This window comes from Perognathus longimembris, chromosome 17, assembly GCF_023159225.1.
Source record: "Perognathus longimembris pacificus isolate PPM17 chromosome 17, ASM2315922v1, whole genome shotgun sequence".
Classification (NCBI taxonomy): Eukaryota; Metazoa; Chordata; class Mammalia; order Rodentia; family Heteromyidae; genus Perognathus; species Perognathus longimembris.
Window position 1 is genome coordinate 56055121 of NC_063177.1, and position 24489 is coordinate 56079609.

The 24489-nt window shown below is 65.2% G+C and overlaps 1 protein-coding gene across 1 annotated transcript in view; it reads right to left on the reverse strand.

Moving 5' to 3' along the window:
* Positions 1–288: 288 nt before the first annotated feature.
* Ccdc57 (coiled-coil domain containing 57) overlaps positions 289–24489 on the reverse strand; it is a 48766-nt gene continuing 24565 nt past the window's right edge. Inside the window, exons 9-18 of the mRNA XM_048366917.1 lie at positions 22232–22394; positions 20426–20560; positions 18974–19193; positions 17777–17890; positions 14495–14598; positions 11318–11473; positions 4474–4687; positions 2262–2371; positions 838–906; positions 289–498 (exon numbers count right to left, since the gene is read on the reverse strand). Coding sequence (XP_048222874.1) covers positions 289–498; positions 838–906; positions 2262–2371; positions 4474–4687; positions 11318–11473; positions 14495–14598; positions 17777–17890; positions 18974–19193; positions 20426–20560; positions 22232–22394 — 1495 coding nt within the window. The remainder of the gene's footprint in view (positions 499–837; positions 907–2261; positions 2372–4473; positions 4688–11317; positions 11474–14494; positions 14599–17776; positions 17891–18973; positions 19194–20425; positions 20561–22231; positions 22395–24489) is intronic.

The window sequence follows — 24489 nt, forward strand, 5'->3', positions numbered from 1 at the left end:
CAAGCCTGCCAACAGCTGGGCTTGCGGGTGGGGCCTGGCCGTGCTGGCCTCTTCTGGCGTGGAATGGTCCACACCGCGTCCACCCCGGGCATGGAAGTGGACTCGGTGCTAGGCCACCTAGGCGGAGCTCTGTGTGTGTGGCTTGGGAAACAGCCTTGGAGGAGAGGAAGGGCCGTGGATGTAAGCACTGCTGGAGCAAGAGCTGGGGATGGAATGAAGGAATGAGCGCAGCGGCTGACTCCGTCGCCCGGGAGGTGAGGGCCGCCCGGTCCCGTGCCAGGTGTTACTCTAGCACAGCCCCGGCGTCCTACCTGGGGTGGGGTCCTCCTGGGACGGGAGGCCGGAGGGGCTGGATCCCAGGTCTAGCAGCCGCCAGGTGTCCCGCAGGGAGCTGCTGGCCGGTGACGAGGACGCGCGGGTGTGGGGCCCGTCTTCCCCAGGGGCGTCCGGAGCCCGTGGCGGCTTCGGGGACTGGTTTTCTTTCTGGCTAGGGGCAGTCTGCCCCCACAGGAGTTAGGAGAGACACAGTCATTCCGAGGGCCACCCTCAGGCCAGCCGCCCCGCCAGCTCCCCAGGGGACATTTGAAAGCCACGTGGAGTCTGGGATAGGCCATCTTTCCAGCCCCGGGGGGGGGGGGGGGCACCATGGGGGGGGTGCATCCGGTACTGTGCCCCTCCCCAGCCCCCTGCCCTTCCAGGCCCTGCTCTAATCCAGGCACTATGACCCGCCTGGCAGCCACTGGGCGCAGCCTCAGCCCCCGCGCCCCGGCTCCTGGGTGTACCCCAACCCAGGCCCGCCCCCCCCCCCCCCCCCCGCAGCGGGCCGCGTCTGCTGACCTGTGCTGAGTGGGGCTGGCTCTTCCCTGCAGGGTGGGCAGAGCTCCTTCTCTTCGTGCGCTGCGGGTCCTGTAGGGAGACGCAGCGGCGTCGTCACGCGGCGTGTAGGGAGACGCGGCGTGTAGGGAGACGCGGCGTGTAGGGAGACGCGGCGTGTAGGGAGACGCGGCGTGTAGGGAGACGCGGCGTGTAGGGAGACGCGGCGTGTAGGGAGACGCGGCGTGTAGGGAGACGCGGCGTGTAGGGAGACACGGCGGCGGCAGGCAGCCGCGAGCCCGGCGGTAAGGACGGGAAGAGCTGCCGGCGCCCCGGGTCCCTCTGGAGCCGGGCCCCCAGGGAGGCGCCCCGGGAGTGACTTCCCCGCTCGCAGGGGCCCGTGGCTGCTCTGTGGTTTGGAAGACACTAATGAAGGCTAATAAAATCTCCTGTCGGAGGAGGGAGGAAGCAGAGATCGGGTGAAGCGCGCGTTCTTGCTCATCTGATGTACTGGAGAAGGTTTCCTCCAATAAAACAGGTAGGGGCTGGGGATATGGCCTGGTGGCAAGAGCGCTCGCCTCGTATACATGAGGCCCTGGGTTCGATTCCCCAGCACCACATATACAGAAAACGGCCAGAAGTGGCGCTGTGGCTCAAGTGGCAGAGTGCTAGCCTTGAGCAAAGAGGAGCCAGGGACAGTGCTCAGGCCCCGAGTTCAAGGCCCAGGACTGGCCAAAAATCAAATCAAATCAAATCTAACAGGTAGAACTGGGCACGGTGGTTCAGGCCCATCGTCTAGCTCGAGTGGAGGCTGAGACCCGAGAAGCAAGTTGAGCTCGGCCTGGCTGGATGAATGGCGGCAACGCTCATCTCCAATTAGCAAGCCAAGGCGGACGGGGCGTGGCCTCAGGGGTCAGGTCCCGGGGTGCTGGAGGCCCCGTGTTCAAGTCCCAGGACCGGCTAAGCAGTAAGGAGTGCGGGAGACGTGCAGGGGGGAAGCTGCGGTGACTCGGGGAAGGAGCCGTCCGGCCACCTCCCCCCACCCCCCTCCTCGGGCCTCCTGCAGGGAGTGCTGCGCCCTTACGGCTTCTCCTCTTGCAGAACCCCCTCCCCAGCCTCCGTCCCCGGCTCCCCTCCAGGCTGGCCCGGCCCTGCCCCCGACTGCTGCAGATGGAGCCCGCGCCCTGAACCCCGCCCCTCCCCGGCTCCCTGCCCCTCCCCCAGCTCTGCGCTCCGCGCGTTCTAGATGTTCTTCCGCCCCCATGCCGGGCGCGGCCCCCGGGCCTGGGCCCTGAGCCCGGTGCTGCCCCTCTCGCCCCGGCCCGGCTGGGGTCTCGAGCCCCGGGGGTCTCACCCCGGGCCAGCGGGCTGCTCCCCACACCGGAGGCGATGGCTCCCAGCTGCCTGGGGCAGGCCGGGTGTGACGGAAGGCGCGTGGGGTGCTTTACCTGAGTGTCGCGGGGCGGCAAGGCTCCTGAAGGCGGTCCAGGACGCCCGGGCGCCTCGGGCGCCACCAGGGGCTCCAGGGCCACCAGGGGGGGACGAGGAAGTGGCTTTCCTGGAAGCGAGATTGGGGAAGGGCTGGCACGATGCCCAGTGTCTCTGCCTTGGATGCAAACACTCGACAGAATGACATGTTCCTTCTGGAAGCCATGGAGCTGGAGCCGGGGACGGGAGGGAGGGGCCAGCCCTGGGCGGGCGGCCTGCGCAGCCGGCTCTCAGGTGGCGGTGCCCAGTGGCCACCAGGCTCGGCGCTTCCTCCTGGAGTCCCATCTACTCCACACTGAGAGGGCCGGCCCCACATGCCACGGCCAGACCTTGGCTTGTTTGGTTTTGTTTTTGTTACCAGTCCTGGGCTTGACCTCAGGGCCTGAGCACTGTCCCTGGCTTCTTCCCGCTCAAGGCTAGCACTCTGCCACTTGAGCCACAGCGCCCCTTCTGGCCATTTTCTGTATATGTGGTGCTGGGGAATTGAACCCAGGGCCTCATGTATACAAGGCCAGCGCTCTTGCCACTAGGCCATATTCCCAGCCCTGCATGCTGAGTTTTGATTCCCAAACAAACATGCTTTTACAACAGGATTTTGTTTGTTTGTTTGTTTTTTTGGCCAGTCCTGGGCCTTGGACTCAGGGCCTGAGCACTGACCCTGGCTTCTTCCCGCTCAAGGCTAGCACTCTGCCACTTGAGCCACAGCGCCGCTTCTGGCCGTTTTCTGTATATGTGGTGCTGGGGACTCGAACCCAGGGCCTCGTGTATCCGAGGCAGGCACTCTTGCCACTAGGCCATATCCCCAGCCCTACAACAGGATTTTGAACGTGTGCAAGCTTTAACATTTCGTGCACACAGCTGACATGTTGGATCGGCTGGCTAACCAGGTCCCTCAACCTTTATCCTCAATTATTTCTAGATACGTCAGAGATTCAGCAGGAAAAGTGATATAATAACGAAAGATAGGGGCTGGGAATGTGGCCTAGTGACAAGAGAGCTTGCCTCGTATACATGAAGCCCTGGGTTCGATTCCCCAGCACCACATACACAGGAAACGCCAGAAGTGGCGCTGTGGCTATAAAGTGCTCGCTTTGAAAAAAAGGAAGAAGTGGGAGTGTAGTTGGTACTGGTGGCTCACGCCTATAATCCCAATGATCTCAAGATGTAGAAGTTGGGAGAACCAAGGTTCAAGGCCAGCCTAGGCAAAAAGTCCTCAAGACCCCATCTCTCCTAAGAGCTGGTTATGGCAAGGGGGTGCCTGTCATCTTAGCTACTCCAAGGGTCTCCAGGCCAGAGCAGGGAGAAAGCGCGGGGGACCCCATCTCATCAGACAAGGCTGGGCTGGGCTCGGTGGCATGCGCCTGTCCTACACGCTGCAAGGGAACGCACGCAGGGTGGAGAAGCAGTCTGGCCAGGGCCAAGAGCAAGAGTCTATTAAAAACGACCAGAACCACCTGTGCTGGGGGTACCGCCCACGTGGCAGAGCGCCACTCTAGCAAGGTGAAGACACCCCAGTTCAAGCTCCAGGATGGAAACAGAACACAGCAGAACCAGAGCAAAAAGGCTGGAGGCCTGGCTCAAGGGGCAGAGGGCCTGAGTAAAAATCCCAGAAGGAAAGGCAATGGGAGCCTCCCCTTGAGACTCCCCGTCACCGGGAGCACCCCGCTGCCAGCTCTCAGCCAAAAGGCAGCACAGCCCCAGCCTCCCCGAGGGCTTGGGCCCGGAGACAGGAGGAGACGGGAGGCCCCAGCCGGCGCTCCAGCCTCAGGGCCCCGGCTCCCCCTGGGCCCCAGCCTGCACCCCCCCCCCAAGGCGACAGGAGACCAGCCAGTCGGGGCAGCCCACTGTCACCTGGCTGAACAGACAAGGACAGGGCCCGAGGGGAGGGCGGCCAAGGACGGTGCCCCAGGGCCAGAGCAGACACAGGGGACGACGTGCAGACCCCGAGAGAAAGTGCCGGCCTCGCAGGGGAGGTGCAGGCCGCCCGAGCCGCCCACCGGCCCCGGCCAGACCCCCCCCCCCCCGCGGCTGCCCCGGGCACGGCCAGGTGTGCTGCGTCTGCCATCCTTTGAGGAGCCCGGGACTCGGGGTCCCTCTTCCCGGCCAGGAGGCCGGTCCGCACAGCACCGCCTGCCTCCCGGCCCCGGCCCGGCCGCCCCGGGGCCGGCTCACCTTTGGTCTGGCCCAGCTCAGCTCGCAGCCGGTTTCCCATCTCGATGAGCTGCTCCTTTTCTAGGCGGAGGCGGAGGATGTTCCTGGCCGCGTCCCGCAGTTTCTGCCGCAGGTGGGGTGTGGGTGAGGGCTGTGCGGGTTGCGCCGCCGGCTGGGGGCACGCAGGCCACCGCCCTCGGTCCGCAGTGCCCACGCCTCTCCCATCGTCCAGGCCCTGTGGGCGCAAACCACGGGGCTGCGGGAGGCCTGGGAGGGAGGGGGCGAGGTGCCTCCTGCGGCGCCGCCCCTCCCGGACCCGCGCCCGCGCCCGCCCGCTTCTTCCAGGGGAGCAGCAGACCAGGACGGGGGGCGAGCCGGCGCGGGGGTGGGCGCAGAGGCCTCCTCCCCCGAAGGGAAACCGGGCCCCGGGCCTCCCACCTCCAGGGCTGCAGCCCGGTCGGTCTCCATGACTTCGCCCTAGTTCTTGGCCTGTTCCCGCCAGCCAGAGCCGTTTCCACCCTCCCCAAACCCTCCGGTGCTCCTCTCCCCCAGTCCTTGCCCTGCCCTGCCCCCTGGAGGTGCCCCCTTCGTGCTCTCACACGGAGGCCACGAGAGCTCACACTCGGCTGGCACAGGGCTCCCAAGAGCGAAGCCCCCAGACCCAGACCGCGCAGGGACGGCCCTGAGCCCCCGCCTTGCTCTCTGCCCAGCCTCCGGCCCGCGCTAGCCAGCCCCCCCTCGCCCCTGCTGCCTGCAGGCTCACCTGGCGGCTCCTCCACCGGCTCGCCCCCCCTCCAGCCTGGGGAGGTGAGGCGGCTGAAGGAGACGGCCTAGCAAGACGCTCCAGTGCGTTCCTGAAGAACCGCGCCTGCAGGTGTCCTCACTCAGCCCAGTCTGCGTTCAGACCCAAAGCACACACTGCGGTGCACAAGTGCAAGGGGACAGCCCGACTGCCTCTTACACCTGCCAGAGAACAGCCGGACCGCTCCTCACACCTGCCAGAGAACAGCCGGACCCCTCCTCACACCTGCCAGAGAACAGCCGGACCCCTCCTCACACCTGCCAGAGAACAGCCGGACCGCTCCTCACACCTGCCAGAGAACAGCCAGACTGCTCCTCACACCTGCCAGAGAACAGCCGGACTGCTCCTCACACCTGCCAGAGAACAGCCAGACCGCTCCTCACACCTGCCAGAGAACAGCCAGACTGCTCCTCACACCTGCCAGAGAACAGCCAGACTACCACTCACACCTGCCAGAGAACAGCCGGACCGCTCCTCACACCTGCCAGAGAACAGCCGGACCGCTCCTCACACCTGCCAGAGAACAGCCGGACCGCTCCTCACACCTGCCAGAGAACAGCCGGACCCCTCCTCACACCTGCCAGAGAACAGCCAGACTACCACTCACACCTGCCAGAGAACAGCCGGACCGCTCCTCACACCTGCCAGAGAACAGCCAGACCGCTCCTCACACCTGCCAGAGAACAGCCAGACTACCACTCACACCTGCCAGAGAACAGCCGGACCGCTCCTCACACCTGCCAGAGAACAGCCGGACCGCTCCTCACACCTGCCAGAGAACAGCCAGACCGCTCCTCACACCTGCCAGAGAACAGCCGGACTGCTCCTCACACCTGCCAGAGAACAGCCAGACTACCACTCACACCTGCCAGAGAACAGCCTGACTACCACTCACACCTGCCAGAGAACAGCCGGACCGCTCCTCACACCTGCCAGAGAACAGCCGGACCGCTCCTCACACCTGCCAGAGAACAGCCAGACCGCTCCTCACACCTGCCAGAGAACAGCCGGACTGCTCCTCACACCTGCCAGAGAACAGCCAGACTACCACTCACACCTGCCAGAGAACAGCCTGACTACCACTCACACCTGCCAGAGAACAGCCAGACCGCTCCTCACACCTGCCAGAGAACAGCCGGACCGCTCCTCACACCTGCCAGAGAACAGCCAGACCGCTCCTCACACCTGCCAGAGAACAGCCGGACTGCTCCTCACACCTGCCAGAGAACAGCCAGACCGCTCCTCACACCTGCCAGAGAACAGCCGGACCGCTCCTCACACCTGCCAGAGAACAGCCGGACCGCTCCTCACACCTGCCAGAGAACAGCCGGACTGCTCCTCACACCTGCCAGAGAACAGCCAGACCGCTCCTCACACCTGCCAGAGAACAGCCGGACCGCTCCTCACACCTGCCAGAGAACAGCCGGACCGCTCCTCACACCTGCCAGAGAACAGCCGGACCGCTCCTCACACCTGCCAGAGAACAGCCAGACCGCTCCTCACACCTGCCAGAGAACAGCCAGACCGCTCCTCACACCTGCCAGAGAACAGCCGGACCCCTCCTCACACCTGCCAGAGAACAGCCGGACCGCTCCTCACACCTGCCAGAGAACAGCCGGACTGCTCCTCACACCTGCCAGAGAACAGCCGGACTGCTCCTCACACCTGCCAGAGAACAGCCGGACCGCTCCTCACACCTGCCAGAGAACAGCCGGACCGCTCCTCACACCTGCCAGAGAACAGCCGGACCGCTCCTCACACCTGCCAGAGAACAGCCGGACTGCTCCTCACACCTGCCAGAGAACAGCCAGACCGCTCCTCACACCTGCCAGAGAACAGCCAGACTGCTCCTCACACCTGCCAGAGAACAGCCTGACTACCACTCACACCTGCCAGAGAACAGCCTGACTACCACTCACACCTGCCAGAGAACAGCCGGACCGCTCCTCACACCTGCCAGAGAACAGCCGGACCCCTCCTCACACCTGCCAGAGAACAGCCGGACCGCTCCTCACACCTGCCAGAGAACAGCCGGACTGCTCCTCACACCTGCCAGAGAACAGCCGGACCGCTCCTCACACCTGCCAGAGAACAGCCGGACCGCTCCTCACACCTGCCAGAGAACAGCCGGACTGCTCCTCACACCTGCCAGAGAACAGCCAGACCGCTCCTCACACCTGCCAGAGAACAGCCAGACTGCCTCTTACACCTGCCAGAGAACAGCCAGACTGCTCCTCACACCTGCCAGAGAACAGCCGGACCGCTCCTCACACCTGCCAGAGAACAGCCGGACCGCTCCTCACACCTGCCAGAGAACAGCCGGACTGCTCCTCACACCTGCCAGAGAACAGCCAGACTGCTCCTCACACCTGCCAGAGAACAGCCGGACTACCACTCACACCTGCCAGAGAACAGCCAGACTACCACTCACACCTGCCAGAGAACAGCCTGACTACCACTCACACCTGCCAGAGAACAGCCGGACCGCTCCTCACACCTGCCAGAGAACAGCCGGACTGCTCCTCACACCTGCCAGAGAACAGCCGGACCGCTCCTCACACCTGCCAGAGAACAGCCGGACTACCACTCACACCTGCCAGAGAACAGCCGGACCGCTCCTCACACCTGCCAGAGAACAGGCTGCTCCCCGGCCCTGGCTGCCCTGCCCGCCCTCTCCGTGCCCGGGATGGCTGGCACACCCGGCCCTGGCTGCCCTGCCCTCCCTCTCCGTGCCCGGGATGGCTGGCACACCCTGTCCCGCCTGCTTCCTGGTCCTCCTCAGGTCTGGCAGGCACGCGTGCCCTCCGGGTGCCGCTGTCCCGAGGAGTCCTCCGGCAGACGCGGAGGCGGGCGGGGCGGGGCCACGGCACGGCGGGGCGGGAAGGAGGCTCGCCACCGGGCACCGGGCCGCTGCACGGGGCCTCCGCGGGCCGGGCGCGGGAGCTGCGCCTCGGGAGCGCCGGCAGGCCCGGTGGGCACGCTCCGTTCCCGGGGAGACGCCGTCTCGTGAGTTGCGGAGGAACCGGTTTGAGGCCCACTTGGCCCACCCCGACCCCTCCGACGCGGACTCCTCCCCGCGGGCCGCGGTCCCCCCTCCGTCGCGGCCGGCGGCGCCAGCGCCAGGGGCCCGGGCCGCGCCCCGGCTCACGGGCCCGCAGGCCCCCCGGCTCTGCCTCTGGCCCACGCTTATGTTCTGTTGGGCTCAGGGCCCGGTGGCCTCTCTGAAGCCCCCGTGCCCCCCTGGAGACACACTCCGTGGCACGCAGCTGCCGCTCCTGTGTGTGCCTGGTGCCCCGCGGCGCCCCCGGGCAGAGCCGGTGCGCCTGGTTGGCGCCGCTCCTCCCTCTGAGCGGGCGCCGCCTCCGCGCGTGGGCTGGAAGCTTCCGGGCGTCCACACTGCCCCCGCGCGGCCCCCGGGGCCACTGCTCCCGCTCGGGGGCTCCACGGGCTTCGGGGCACCCTTCTGCGTTTCGCGGCCGCTGTGGTGGGTCGTGGGGCCTGAACTTGGGGCCTGGACGCGGGCACGGAGCTTTTCTTCACTCGAGGCTAGCTTGCTGCCATTCGGAGCCACGGCTCCGCTGCCGGTGCTCTGGGGGTTGACTGGGCGATAAGAGCCTCATGGACTTTCCTGCCCAGGCTGGCTTTGAACTGCGACCCTCGGATCTCAGCCTCCTGCGCGGCCCCGTGGTCTCGGGAGACAGGGTCTCACGGAGGCCCCTCCCCGCTCCTGGATCTGGACGGCGGGCTGCCACCACGCCCCCCACCCCCCCCTGGGCAGGGGCAGTGTGCCAGCCTCCACCCTCCTCACCCGTGACCCACCGCTGCCCCGGCGGCCGCAGGGCCGCCCCGGGCCCCACCGGCACAGCCGGGCCCCGCCCGGTGCCCCTCATCCTCGCGACTCCTTCCCGCCCAGACGCCGCAGCCGCGCCCGCCCGGGACCGTCCACGCGTCGGGTCCCGGCCAAGCTCCTCCCCCCGACATGGGGGGCCCGGGCTGGCTGGAGCCCCACAGGCATCTTCCCAGGGGGAGACGGGCCCCCCACTGGCACCCGCGCTCCTCCCTGGCCAGCTCGCCGGGCCGGGCGTAAGCTCCTGACTTCTCAGGGTCTAGCCTCGGCGAGCACAGCCCCTCCGGCAGGCACTGGGCGCGGCCCACGCATCCCCAGTGGGAGCCCTGGCTGAGGAGTCCCGGCCCCGGGCACAGAGCAGGGGTGGGGGGCCGGGCTCTGGGCGCGGGGCTCGGCGCTGGGGACGGGCCGCGTTTGCGTGCTCCCGTTTCCCTGTCTGAGGTAACGGACGTCAGTGACCGCGAGACTGGCCGCACGGCCCCAGCAGCACGGCCCCCCTCTCTGCCTGGCACCCACCGGTGGCCAGGGGGTGGGGCTCGGAGGCCTGTTGTAGCAGGGGGCTGACCGCTCCGGCCCCTCAGGCCCTGCCGGGCCGCGGAGCACGCAGACCCGGGGAAGGGGGAGAGCTCGGAAGCCACGCGGCGGGCCACGGTGGGTCGACCTCAGGGGCTGCCTCCCGGCCGGGCGGCCGCAGCTACAGCCGCCACGCCGCACTTGGCGGATTGACAAGGCTTCTTTCCTTTTCCCTCTCTCCTCTCTCTCTTTCTGTGTGGCTCCTGAGACTTGAACTCAGGGCCTGGGAACTGTCCCTCAGCTTTTCACTCAAGGCCGGTGCTCTACCGCGTCTAGCTTTCTGATGGTTAATAGCAGGTAAGAGTCTCGAGGGCTGGTGTAGGCGGCTCACGCCTGTCATCCTAGCTACTGAGGCTGAGATCTGAGGATCACAGTTCAAAGCCAGCCCAAGCAGGAAAACCCACGAGACCCTCATCTCTAATTAACCACTAGAAAACTGGAAGTGGCGCCGTGGCTCAAGCGGTAGAGCGCCAGCCTTGAGCCGAAGAGCTCAGCGCCCAGGCCCTGAGTTCAAGCCCCACCCCTGAAAAAAAAGAGCCTCACGGACTTTCCTTCCCAAGCTGGCTTTGAACTACACTCCTCAGGCCCCCTCTTGAGTGGCTGGGATTCCCAGCATGCACCGGGCCTGGCTATTTGCAGCCATTTTTGCCCTTTGCTCTGGCCACGTGGGATGGACACGTTCTGCTGGCTGCACCCTGGGGCTGACCGCCAGGCGGCGCTGGCCAGGGCCTGCGCACGAATGCTGAGCTGTCGCTCAGCTGACCTTACAGCAGGGCCCCGCCGCAGCTAACATGGGCACGGGGCCCCAGGGGGTCCGGGTGCTGGGCCCTTGGGATGGACGCAGCTTGGACTTGGGGACCGGTCGGCTCGGCCCCTCAGAGCCGGAAGGCCGGGCACCGGGGGTGGGGGGGCCTCGGCCCCCGCAGTCCCGCGCCCTACCTGCCACTCCTTGTATCTCTTCTTGGGGGCAGCCTGTCACGGGGACGCGCACGGGCTGCGGCTCCTGGCCTGCTCCTGCGGGAGGGCTCCAGCCGCATCCAGACGTTAGGATGTTTGGAGACAGGGTCTCACTACGGGGCCCGGGCTGCTCTCAACGCCAAGCCTGGGCCCTGCGGTGCCACCGCGCCTGGCTGCAGACCGCGTCCTTTCCTAGGGCTCCGGAGCCTCGCAGGTCACTACTGGCAGCCCAGGGGGCGACAAGTCACTGCGGGTCAGCACCCAGCACCACCGGTCACCGCAGGGCAGGGCAGGGATGGCCCGCGCCTTGGGGAGCCGCCGTCCCTTGGGGAGCGTGCCATCGTGGCCGGAGGTCACGGGGACGGGGCCGTCCACTGTGCTAAGGCCCGTGTCCAGGGCCGGCGGGCAGTGGTGTCGAGGGCTGTGTCACACCAGGACGACAGAGGCTGGGCTAGGCGCCACGCGCCCTCCTCCTCCGCGGCCTGGGCCTGCAGCCCCGCAGCCCCGCAGCCAGCCACGTGGGCCCATAGCGCGCATGCCCTGCGGAGGGTCGGCGGGGGCCTCTGGTGCCCCAGGGGGGTGGGCGAGGGGGAGGTGGGGACCCAGGCTCTGGGCAGGACTGACTGGACCACACCGTGGGCCCCGTCCCCGGCACAGGCCCGTGGGGGCCGCAGTCGGGGACTCACCTCTGCGGGGCCCTGCTCGGGGGACGCCCCTCCTTCCTGCCCAGCCGCCCCGAGATGCCGCTCCAGCTCGGCCACCTGCGTCTGCAGCTCCTGCACCTCCAGCTGCACCTGCTCCACCCCGTGCCGCAGCCCGGGCTCCAGGGGCCTCCGCCGCACCTACGAGGCCAGGTCAGAACGGTGGCCTGAGTCCCGGCCCGGCCAGGGACGACCCCTCTAGGAAATGCAGGTCAGTGGTGGGGCAGTTTGAGAGGAAGGCAGGGGTGACCGCAGAGGCCACCGAGAGCTGCGGGCAGCCCGGAGCGCGCTAGACAGGGCGCGGGGCCAGTGGCGCCATCTGAAGAGTCAGCTCCGGGGAGGAAGAGCGTGAAGGACCACAGTTCAAGGCGAGCCCAGGGGAAGGCCGCTCGGCCAGCGAGCCAGGCTTGGGGGTGTATGCCTGGCACCCCAGCTGCGAGGGGCCCAGACGGAGGCCTCCAGAACAGAAGCTGGGGGCCTGGGTCAAGGGAGAGTCCCTGTCCAGTCCCTGTGCGAAAGAGGGCTCAGAAGTCACAGGCCCAGGACGGCTTCGGGGGGGGGGGGCAGGTGGCTCTGGAACCCCCCCCCCCCCCCGCGCAGCGCTCCCGGAGGCTCTGGAACCCCCCCCGCCCCGCACAGCGCTCCCGGAGGCCGGCACGCGCGAGCTCCTGTGCCAGGTGAAAAGCCACCAGACTGAAAGGAAGTCACACACACACACACACACACACATGCACACACACATGCACCACCTCTGTCCTTTCTGTCCTGTGCCCGAGAGGGTAAGCCCGCTTCTCCTGCCCTGCCCGCTCCTGTTCCGGGGTCACCACAGACAACCCGTTTCAAATAGCTTACTTCGGGAATATGGCATACATACAGCAGAGAGGACACGTTGTAAACGGGCACTGTTAAATAAAGAAGTGAGGAGGGCTCCAAGGCGTGTGTGTGCGTGTGTGTGTGTAAAATCAGGTAGATAACCGTTTAACAAATTGCATACCAGGAGGCTGAAACGAGTCTGGGGTGGGCACGAAAGGGGGGAGGGGTAGCGAATGCAGTCGCTATACTGAACGTGCATGGTGCGGAAGCTGAACTACGGTACTCGAGGGCTGGGCTGTTAGGGGGCTGGATGGGGAGAAGATGGAAGGGTGACAAGACCAAGATGCCCTGTGCTCAGTGTGACCTCCAGAATCAAAACCTTTGTACAACTACTTACACTTTTATTACACTGTATTATATTTATTTGCCAGTCCCGAGGATTGAACTCAGGGCCCGAGCACTGTCCCTGGCTTCTTTTTGCTCAAGGCCAGCACTCTACCCCTTGAGCCACAGCGCCACTTTGGGCTTTTTCTGTGTATGTGGTGCTGAGGACTCGAACCCAGGGCTTCATGCATGCGAGGCGAGCCCTCTACTAAGCCATGTTCCCAGACCCCCATGTTTTAGAAGTAGTTTGGAAGAGGTTGAAAGCCCTCCTGTGCGGGCTTGTCTTCACCGCTCAGGCAGGAATGAAAAGCACCCACGTTCACGGAGTTCCTCAGTGACCAAGAGAGGCCACAGGAAATACTGGGTGGGGCCGAGGCTGGTGACACCCCAACAGGCGCAGACCCGACACCTAAGAGCGCACCCTGCATACACACGCAGTCGGTCAGCAGTTCAGTGACTAAACAAGCGAACTGAAGAGCAAAGGGAAGCTCAGGCCTTGCTCTGGGCAGTGCTCCCGGCAGGAGCCAGGCAGTCACGTCAGTCGGCTTTCGAGTGATCGGTTGCTCGGCAGAAGACACAGACTCCATGGGAAGGTGTGATGTATGGATTTAGAGGAACGAACGGGTCCCTCTTGGTGCTTCATGAGAACGTGTGCACATGCGTGGCGGTGTGGCGCAAGGCACAGAGCAGGACAAGACGGGCAAACACCTGAGAGGCTGGGAGCCGGCGGTCCACACCTGTCATCCCAGCTACTCCGGAGCCTGAGATCTGAGGATGGGGGTTCAGAGCCAGCCCGGGCAGGGACGTTCCTGAGTCTCTGATCTCCAACTAATCACCAAGAAGCTGCAAGTCCAGGGCGGTATCCAAGCGCACACAAATGTACTCATGAAATGGGGTTGATTCGGGGGAGAACTCAAACAGTAACTCAGTCCAACCAAATAAAGACTAGGAAATGAGTACTGGAAAGGTAGGGGTGGGATCAAGAGGAGAGGGATAGATGTGGGGGGGGGGAGGGGATGCAGCCATAAAACTCAACACATATACTACAAAGTTAGGAAAATCGAGGGAAGAGGGGAATGATATTGATCAAGATGCGCTGCCATCACAAACTGCTTTGCTGAATGGCAAATCCTTTGGGTAACTACTAAAGATAATAAATGATCGTTTAGGAAAAAAAAAAAAAGCTGGAAGTGGAGCTGTAGCTCAAGCAGCCTTAAGTGGAAAAGGGACAGTGCCCAGGCCCTGAGTTCAAGCCTTAGTACATACACACACACTAACTCGAGCCAGGCACTGGTGCTCATACCTGTAACCCTAGCACGCACGCACACATACGCACACACACATACACGTACACACACGCATGTACATACACATACACACACTAACTCAGGCGAGGCACTGGTGCTCATACCTGTAACCCTAGCACACACGCGTGCGCACACATGCACACTCACAAACGTACATACACACGCACACACACAAACTCAAGCCAGGCACTGGTGCTCACACCTGTAACCCTGGCACGCACACACGTGCACACACGTGCACACACACGCACATGCACACACATACACGCCAGTCAGTAGTCAGATGCAGTCTGACCACCATCTTAGAATAAAATAGGTAAATAAAAAAGATAGGTAAGAGATGGGAGCAGCGGGTGTTGGGAAGAGTGGGCGTCTGAACTCTGACCCGCTGCCGGGGGCATGCATGTAAAATGGTGCCGCGGCCTAAGGGCTCCTCCTAAAGGGGGCAACCCGCGGCTGGGCGCAGCTGGCTCCCGGCAGCACCGCAAGCTGCCAGCAGGGGGCAGCAGCGCGCAGAGCAACGCACCCCGGGGGACTTGAGCCGGGGCTGCAAACCGCGGGCCCGCCCGCCTCCCTCCCGCGTCATGGGGTCACAGGGCGCTCCGGGGCGGCTCTCTGGCGGGAAGGCCCCCCCCGGGCCTCCGCGGGCCACTCTCACCTTCTTCCTGAGCTCCGTCACCAGCATGTCCAAGAGCAGCACCCTGTCTCTGAGCTTCCTGAGCGCCAGTCCAGTGCGGGCCAGGGCGGGCCCGGGAGCTCCTCCTGGAGAGGGGGGCCACCGGTGAGACTGCACCCCACCCACGGAGCCTCGTGAGGGGGGGCCCACGGTGAGACTGCACCCCACCCACGGAGCCTCGTGAGGGGGGCCCACGGTGAGACTGCACCCCACCCACGGAGCCTCGTGAGGGGGGGCCCGCGGAGGTCACCGGTGAGACTGCACCCCACCCACGGAGCCTCGTGAGGGGGGGCCCGCGGAGGTCACCGGTGAGACTGCACCCCACCCACGGAGCCTCGTGAGGGGGGGCCCGCGGAGGCCACCGGTGAGACTGCACCCCACCCACGGAGCGTGAGGGGGGCGGGGGGGCAGGGGGGGCCCGCGGAGGCCACGGCCCGCACAGAGCCCACCCCACCCACGGAGCATGAGGGGGCGGGGGGCCCGCGGAGGCCACGGCCTGCACAGAGCCCACCCCACCCACGGAGCGTGAGGGGGGCGGGGGGGGCAGGGGGGCCCGCGGAGGCCACGGCCCGCACAGAGCCCACCCCACCCACGGAGCGTGAGGGGGGCGGGGGGGGCAGGGGTGGCCCGCGGAGGCCACGGCCCGCACAGAGCCCACCCGGCCCGGTACAAGGTTGTTGAGCCAGTGGGCACCTGCGGCTCATGCCTGGTGTCTCAGTCATCCTGGACGGTAAAGATCGAGAGGATCATGGTTCCAGGCCCAACTGGCCAAGAAAAAAGTTGTCAGGACAGTCTCAAGAAGCTAGGTATGGTGGTGTGAATCTTTCAGCCCAACCATGGAGAATGGTGTGCCGTGAGCAAGACCCTGCCTCAAAACAACCAGTGCGAAAAGGGCTGGAAGCGAGGCTCAATGGAGGCCCCGAGTTCACACCCTAGTACTCTCAAAGAGAAAAACGAAGCTGCTCATCCTGAGAGATTTGCTGGTGTGCTTGCTTGCTTGAAGACACAGACTGGCTGGTGGCCAGACGCTCTCCCCCGCAGAAATCCTAGCGACTCGGGAGGCTGGGATCTGAGGATCGTGGCTGGAAGCCAGTCCAGGCAGGAAAGCCCGTCAGACGCCTATCTTCTGATCAACTACCCAAAAAGCCAGCCGTGGCGCCGTGGCTCACGTGGCGGGGCACTCACCTTGAGCACAAGAGCTCAGGGACAGCTCTCAGGCCCTGAGTTCAAGCCCCAGGACCCACACGGAAAAAGAAAGACACAGACTTGCTACGCCCCCCAAGCTAGCTTGGAGTCTCAATCCTCCTCCCTCGCCGAGCAGCTGGGAGGACTGCTCCACTGGCCCTGTGCTTTTCTAAACATTCATGGAGTGTTTCCCATGCATTCACCTGGCAACTCCTCCCTCTTCTCTTGTTCATTCTCGTTAAGTCTCAGAAGGGGAGAGAGACGGGGCGTTGCTTATTTATAGCCTTTTCAAAAAGTCAACCCTTGATTTTGTAGGTCCTCTAATACGCAATGTTGTCCATTTTCTCCATGTCTAATACTGATTTTGTCTTTTCTTCTTCTTCCCCTCTGTTATTTACACCAGGGATTTCACTGTTGCATTTCCACATATTTACAGTATTTCCCAAACATCTCAAGCTCTCCATCACGTTCCCCTTCTTTTTTTTTTTTTTTTTGGACAGGGTCTTTGTACTGAGATTGGAGTCTATTTCATGAACGAACCTCGTTTCGGCCTCCCAAGTGCTGTAATTATAGGGCCATCCGCTCTCTCTGCATGTGGGTTACAGGGCCTCAAGCTCTTGTTTGGCTTTCTTACTCATGACTGGTACTCTACACTCGAGCCGTGCCTCCACTTACAAGTAGAGATGAGAATATTGTGGATTTGTCTGCCTGGGCTGGCTTTAAACCTCATTCCTCAGATCTCAGACTCCTTAGGATGCTAGGATTACAGATGGAAACTACTGGCACTGGGCTTGCTTTTTTTTACCTTTTTATTTTTCTGTCATGGGGCTTGAACTCGGGGCCTGGGTGCTGTCCCTGAGCTCTTTAGCTCAAGACTAGTGCGCTACCTCTTTGAGCCACAGTGCCACTTCCAGTCTTCTGGTGGTTAGAGATAAGAGTATCGTGGACTTTTCTGCTTCGGCTGGTCTCCAACTGTGACCCTCAGATCTCAGCCCCCTGAGTTGCTAGGATGACAGGTGTGGGCCACCAGCACCCGGCTGTGCATTTTATTTTTGAGATGAGAGTCTTGCTGGCCTTTGCCCCGGCTGGACTAGAAATCTTGAGCTCCTGCCTCTGCCTCCTGTGTGTCTGGGACCATCGAGTGTACCAGCAGACCCCGCTGAAGCCGGAAGCGTGAAAGCGAAATGAAGAACCATTTCTTTGTATAACTTATCATCAAAGGAAAATCCGTACAGTCAGTCCTGTAACTATGCATAAAACGGAACTGACAGTTTAAAATCTCCTCCCCACAAAGAGAACTCCAGGCCCCCGTAGTTTCAACGTTGAATCGTACCAATTAGTTCAGGGAAAATTAACTTCAGTCTGACAGAACGCTGACAGAACCTCCGGAGCAGGGAAACGAAAGGCTCAGGGACTGTCAGCCGTCCACACGGGGACCACAGCCCGCCCACTGGGGCTCACCTCAACCGCAAGGGGGGTAGGCCAGACACCGCGGGCAGGCCCCCCGCTCGACCCAGTGACCCCCACTAGAAGCCAAAGCATGTCCACGTGGGCAGGCTCCGGAGAGAGCACGACAGCCGCATGGCGAGGGCGAGAGGGTAAGAATGGACACAGCCACGCAGAGGAGAGCCGGTCCCTGGCCCACGCACCGGGAAGGACCCCGCCCCGCCGCCCCTCCCGCTCCCCGGCTCCCGCTCCGCACCCCAGGGCCAGGCCCAAGGCAGGCGGGGCGGCCCCGGTCAGGGCGGCCGGGGAAGCTGCGGCCCCAGAGCCCGGCGCCCACGACGGGGGGAGAGGGCGCGCTGGACGGCCAGGCCCGCGGGGCACGGGCTGCGCCCCCGGAGGCTGAGGCGGCCCCAGAGCCCGGCGCCCACGACCCGGGAGAGGGCGCGCTGGACGGCCAGGCCCGCGGGGCACGGGCTGCGCCCCCGGAGGCTGAGGCGGCCCGGCGCCATGGACAACAGCCTGGCACTGGCAAGCAAAGCCCAGCGTAGGTGGAAGCAGCCACACAGCAGCCCACGTGTCCCGTGACTCCCCGCGCAGGCGGGAGACTCTGGGGGGCGCGGGGCGGCTCCTCACCTCCGGTCTCTGCGCCCCGGGCCGCGGGCTCTGGCGCGCTGACCAGCTGCTCCTCCAGGCTTTGGAATTTCCGCTGCAGGCTTTGGATTTCTGCCTCAAGGGCCAGAACATAACCTGCAAAACACGGGGGCCCAGCTCAGGCCCTGCACACTCGCTCCCACGGCCTTCGCGCCACGCCTGACCCCTGCCGCCCCCACCCCCCTCCTCCCCAGAATGCAACTCCAGAGCCTAGCCTACACCGCCCCCCCCCGGAAGCTGTCCCCACACGGGGGGGGGGGGGGCACAGCAGCTCCGCGCAGGAAGCCCGGCTGGAGGCTACGCGCTGTGTTTTCCTTCCCCAGTCCTGGGCCTTGAACTCAGGGCCTGAGCGCCGTCCCTGAGCCTCTCTGTGCTCAAGGCCAGCGCTCTGCCACGTGAGCCACTGCGCCACCTGGGCTTTTTCTGAGTGGTTCACTGGAGGGAAGGGCGTCTCACGGGCTTTCCCGCCCGCGCTGGCTCTGAACCGCGGTCCTCAGACCGCAGGCTCCTGAGTGGCTGGGAGGACGGGGGGCGCCTGCCCCGGCTCTGGAAACATCTTCCAGTGCAGTACTGCGGGGAAGCGTGCTGTGACCCCACGCGGCACAGAGCCCTCCTCCAGCAAAACGGGCTCAGGGACGGCACCCCGAGGTCAAGCCTCACGACCGAGGGGATAGCGATAGCAAGTAAAGGGCTGGTGGCTCACAACTGTCATCCCAGCTACTCAGGGGGCTGAGACCTGAGGACTGCGGTTCAAAGCCAGCCTGGTCTCCAACTAACCACCAGAAAACCAGAGGTGGCGCTGTGGTTCAAGTGGCAGAGCACCAGCCTTCAGCAAAAGGAGCTCAGGAAACAGTGCCCAGGCCCAGAGTGCAAGCCCCATGACCAACAAAGAACTAAGACTGTGTGCCAGACCCTAAGTTTGACTTAGGGCCACACCTCAAACTACACCCCAGCCCTGGATATCAGTTTCTGTGATCCTGAAGCAAGTGGGGGCTCTTCCTCCTTCTTTCTTCCCTCCTCCTTCCCCCTCCTCCTCCCCTCCCCCTCCCCTCCCCCTCCCTTCCCCCTTCTTCCCCCTCCCTCCTCCTCCTTCCCTCTCCTCCCTCCTCCTCCCTCCCTCCTCCTCCCTCCCTCCCTCCTCCCCCTCCCTCCTCCCCCCTCCCTCCCTCCTGCGCTCACCTGGCCTGGCGGTGTCTCCTCCGGCCCCAGGGTCAGGTGGGTCTGCCCCGGGGTTCTCTCCTAACCCGGAGGAGGGGGGGATCTGGAGGCTCAGGGTTTCCATCTCTCTCCTCATCTGTGACACCGCGTTCCGCAGACTTGCGTTCTGTTCCCGCAGCTGCTGGGCCTCGGCGGGGGGCAGGGCTCCGCGCGCGTCTCCATCACGCTCCTGTGCAGGGGCCTGTCATCACACACAGCCAGCCGGCAGCGAGGTCCGTGAGGCTCTCGTCTCCAGTGAGCCACCAGAAAACCAGAAGTGGTGCCGTGGCTCAAAATGGTAGAGCGCTGGCCTTGAACTAAGGAGTTCAGGGACAGCGCCCAGGCCCAGAGTTCAAAAACAAAGTCAATGAGCAGCAAAGCAGCGACCTGACAGGATCTGGGAAGCACGGCCTGACTCGCAGGCAGCAGGAGAAGGCCAAACACCTGCTGTGAGCCCCAAGACTGCGCAAGGAGGGGACCCTGGCACCCACTTCCTCCTCAGGACCTCGGAAAGAATGAACTGTCAGGGCTGGGGATATGGCCTAGTGGCAAGAGCGCTTGCCTCCTACACATGAAGCTCTCGGTTCGATTCCCCAACACCACATATATGGAAAATGGCCAGAGGTGGCGCTGTGGCTCAGGTGGCAGAGTGCTAGCCTTGAGCGGGAAGAAGCCAGGGACAGTGCTCAGGCCCTGAGTCCAAGCCCCAGGACTGGCATTAAATAAATAAAAAAATAAGAAGAATGAACTGTCTACTCGTGGCCCGCGCCCGATGAGCCTGTGAGGGGCTGCCTCTCCCTGCTCAGCAGGGCCACGGGGCCCTGGGGGTGTCCCGGCAAGTTGGGGGGCGGGGGTGGGGGGCTCTGACCAAGTCTGGGGCGGCAGGGGGCTCTGCGGGCACAGCGCAGATTCGCACCTGGCACCAGGGCACCCCCTTGTGTTGAGGCAGGGGAAAGGCGGCCTGGGGGGCAGGCGAGCCCCAGGTCGTGGGGACGGTGACCTTCCACCGAGACATGTCCGACTGTCGACCAAAGTAACGGCACCCAGAAAGGCAAAGCAGATCGCAACAACACCGGCATTCCGTCTCACCCGAGTTGAGGAGTTGAACAACAGACACTGGCGGGGAGCGGGGATAAAGGAACCCGGTAGGTTCCTCAAGCGCTAACCCCAGGGCTTCCCCCTGGGCCAGGGCAGACGCCACGTCGCTCCCCCTCCTGTGGGAACTACGGCCCCACGAGTGAACCTCCTGGCGAACCCTGGGCCTCGCGGCTGCCAAGCGCGTGCCGAGCCGCCGCAGCCCGGCCCGGCGAGAGCCCAGCGGAGGGAGGGTTTACGCGCGGAGGGGCGCCGCGTCCCAGGCCGGCTCGGCCCTGGCTCTGGGGCGCTTCACGCTGCTCCCCCGCGGCCCGGGGGGCCCGGGGATGGCGCTCCTACCTGCACCTCCTGTCCGGGGAGGGGCCCGGCCCCCCGCAGAGCCTCCACGGCCTGGTCCCGCTCCAGGGTCACCGCCCTCAGCGCCTGCTCCTGGTCACGCAGGGCCCGCTCGGCCTCCTGGAGCTTAGCGGCCACCTGCAGCAGGGCCGTCCGTGGGTCAGGGGCGCGCCGGGCACCGGGCGCCTGGGGAGACGGACGGACGGACAGCGCAGGCCAGGAGCCACGGGAGCCAGAGTGCCCGGGTGCTCGAGCACAGGGGGCCATGGGAACCACGGGGGCCAGAGTGCCCGGGTGCTCGAGCACGGGGGCCACGGGAGCCACGGGAGCCAGAGTGCCCGGGTGCTCGAGCACGGGGGCCACGGGGGCCACGGGAGCCACGGGAGCCAGAGTGCCCGGGTGCTCGAGCATGGGGGCCACGGGAGCCAGAGTGCCCGGGTGCTCGAGCACGGGGGCCACGGGGGCCACGGGAGCCAGAGTGCCCGGGTGCTCGAGCACGGGGGCCACGGGAGCCACGGGAGCCAGAGTGCCCGGGTGCTCGAGCACGGGGGCCACGGGGGCCACGGGAGCCAGAGTGCCCGGGTGCTCGAGCACGGGGGCCACGGGGGCCACGGGAGCCAGAGTGCCCGGGTGCTCGAGCACGGGGGCCACGGGGGCCACGGGAGCCAGAGTGCCCGGGTGCTCGAGCACGGGGGCCACGGGGGCCACGGGAGCCAGAGTGCCCGGGTGCTCGAGCACGGGGCCACGGGAGCCACGGGAGCCACTGGAGCCAGAGTGCCCGGGTGCTCGAGCACGGGGGCCACGGGAGCCACGGGAGCCACGGGAGCCAGAGTGCCCGGGGTGCTCGAGCACGGGGGCCATGGGAGCCACGGGAGCCACTGGAGCCAGAGTGCCCGGGTGCTCGAGCACGGGGCCACGGGAGCCACGGGAGCCACGGGAGCCAGAGTGCCCGGGTGCTCGAGCACGGGGGCCACGGGAGCCACGGGAGCCACGGGAGCCAGAGTGCCCGGGTGCTCGAGCATGGGGGCCACCTCGGTTGCAGGGCGCAGTCAAGTTCCTCCGACAAAGTCCTCGACCCCACTGCCCTCCTGGGGAGTGCACAACAGGCAGGGGTCTCCGTGCAAGGGTCCTGAGTGCGGGGGCTGTCAGTACAGAGCTGTCCATGCAGGGGTTGCTGGCGCAGGGGTCGTCGGTGCAGGGGTCGTCGGGGCAGGGGCCGTCGGGGCAGGGGTCGTCGGGGCAGGGGCCGTCGGGGCAGGGGCCGTCGGGGCAGGGGTCGTCGGGGCAGGGGTCGTCAGTATAGGGGTCGTCGGTGCAGGGGTCGTCGGGGCAGGGGCCGTCGGGGCAGGGGCCGTCGGGGCAGGGGCCGTCGGGGCAGGGGTCGTCGGGGCAGGGGTCGTCAGTATAGGGGTCGTCGGGGCAGGGGTCGTCGGGGCAGGGGTCGTCGGGGCAGGGTCGTCGGGGCAGGGTCGTCGGGGCAGGGGTCGTCGGGGCAGGGGTCGTCGGGGCAGGGGTCGTCGGGGCAGGGTCGTCGGGGCAGGGGTCGTCGGGGCAGGGGTCGTCGGGGCAGGGGTCGTCGGGGCAGGGGTCGTCGGTGCAGGGGTCGTCAGTATAGGGGTTATCGGTGCAGGGGTCGTCGGGGCAGGGGTCGTCGGGGCAGGGGTCGTCGGGGCAGGGGTCGTCGGGGCAGGGGTCGTCGGGGCAGGGGCCGTCGGTACAGGGGTCGTCGGGGCAGGGTTTGTCGGGGCAGGGGTCGCCGGGGCAGGGTTCTGCCTCCGCCGCGTGGCCCGCCCCGGCGGCAGTGCATACCTGGTCTCTGGCCTCTGTCAGGCCCTGGATCAGAGCCTCCGACTTCTGGATCTGGTCTCGTTCGATGTCCTCACAGCGGCGCTGCCAGTCCAGGCCCAGCTGCACCTGCTGGCGCTCCAGGCCCCGCTCCCTCTCCACTGCCTGTGTCAGCTGCTGCTTGTACCTGTGGACGGGGCATCGCCTCCTGAGGCCCCGCCCTGCGAGGGGAGGGGGGCTTCCGGGGAGCCCTGCGAAGGGATGGGGGCTTCCGGGGAGCCCTGCGAAGGGATGGGGGCTTCCGGGGAGCCCTGCGAGGGGGGAGGGGGGCTTCCGGGGAGCCCTGCGAGGGGAGGGGGGCTTCCGGGGAGCCCTGCTCTGGGGCACCCTGCGAGGGGAGGGGGGCTTCCGGGGGAGCCCTGCTCTGGGGCACCCTGCGAGGGGGAGGGGGGCTTCCGGGGGAGCCCTGCTCTGGGGCGCCCTGCGAGGGGAGGGGGGGCTTCCTGGGGGAGCCCTGCTCTGCGGCGCTCCGCGGTGTCCCCCCTCTCACGGAAGGGAGACGGGGGCAGCGGCAGGACCCGTGGGCTGCTGCAGGTGGGAGGACACGCAGGGCACAGCAGACCCCGTGTGCAGGGAGAGAAGGGGTGAAGGAGCAGCCTCCAATACCCAACCCAGCCCTCTGGGCAACGCTGGGGCGTGACTGGGCTCTGTGGGGAGGGGCTGGGTGGCCCGCCGGTGCCAGGCAGAAGGTTCTGGACAGACTGTCACCAGGGACAAAGAGGGCTGCTTCTACTGGAAAGGTGTCAGGAGGCCACTGCCATGTACAATGGACTTGCAATTCAATAAGGACTTCAGGAAGTGGAGCTGTGGCTCAAGGGGTAGAACACTAGCCTTGAGCAAAAGAGTCCCGAGTCCACACCCCAGGAAGAACACCCACATAAACAACCCCAGGACTCGGACAGCGCAAACACGAGAGCAGTAGTGCTGGCCACGTCCACACTTTTCTCTGCATAGCTGACAGAACGAGTTGACAGAACAACGAGCACACAGGAGACAAAAACACTACCACCATTCACCCAGATGAATTACAGCCAAAGGAAACAGAAGGAAAAAAGCGGATAGCCATGAAGCAGGGAACAGAAAAAATAGTTCAGAAAATAACAAACACTGATTTTTTTTTTTTTTTGCAAAAGTCAATAAAATCAGGAAATCCCAGCCAGGCTGATCAGGAAAAAGAAAGGAAATACAAATCACCCATGTTAAAAACCAGGGGGGGTCAGGCGCTGGTGGCTCACGCCTGCACCCCCAGCGACTCAGGAGGCTGAGATCTAGGGATCGTGGTGTGAAGCCAGGCCCGGCGGGAAAGTCTGTGAGATTCTGACCTCCAATCAACCACCAGAAAACTGGGAGTCGTGCTGTGGCTCAAAGTGGTCGAGCGCCAGCCTCGAGTGAAAAAGCTCAGAGGCAGAACACTGGCCCCGAGTTCGAGCCCCAACACTGACAAAAGAAAAAGAAGCTGGAGGGCTGGAGGTGCAGCCAAGAGGCAGAGCAGAGGGCGGCTGTGACCGAACCCACGCCCCGCATTCGGGAGATGATGAAGAGAAAACAGAAACAATGTTACGCCCACAAAGTCAACGACCCGATGACGTGGACAGGCAGACACTGACTGCCAAAGCCAGAGAAGAGGAAGCTGTGGAGCGTGCGGCGGCCCTCGGCTCTAGCGGATGCTCCTGAACCACGGAGGGGGCACGGCCTGGCCACCTGGGCGGGCCTGGCCCTCAAGAGTGGTGACACGGATCCCAGCGGCCCCTGCCCAGACGGACTCGGGCCGAGGCCGCGGCGGTCCTGGGCCTGCGGGGAGGTGCTGTCCGGAGTGGGGAGGACGGGGTGCAGGCTTAGCAAGCTGCGCCCCAGGCACAGGGGGGCAGGTCCTCACGACACCAGACACCTTCCCCCATGAACACGCCCCTCAGTGACGCCGACACGGTGAACTCAAGCACGTGCTCCGGACGGAGAAGACCGGAAGCTCGCGGCCTGGTGGGGTGCAGGGCTCCCTTGCGGCTGGCGTTAGACGGGGGCTTCTCCTCCACGGCCTCCGAGCACGCCCCCACCCTGCCCGCCTCTCCCACCCTCCTCACCTCCGCCTGTTTCTACGGCTTCCTCATGGACTCTTTCTCCCCGGAGAAAGTAGGGCCAGGGCTTGGTTTGTTGGACCGCTCCACCCACAGAGGTGCTCAGCAGAAATGGTGCCGTGGGGGCTGGGAAAGCGGCCTAGTGGTAGA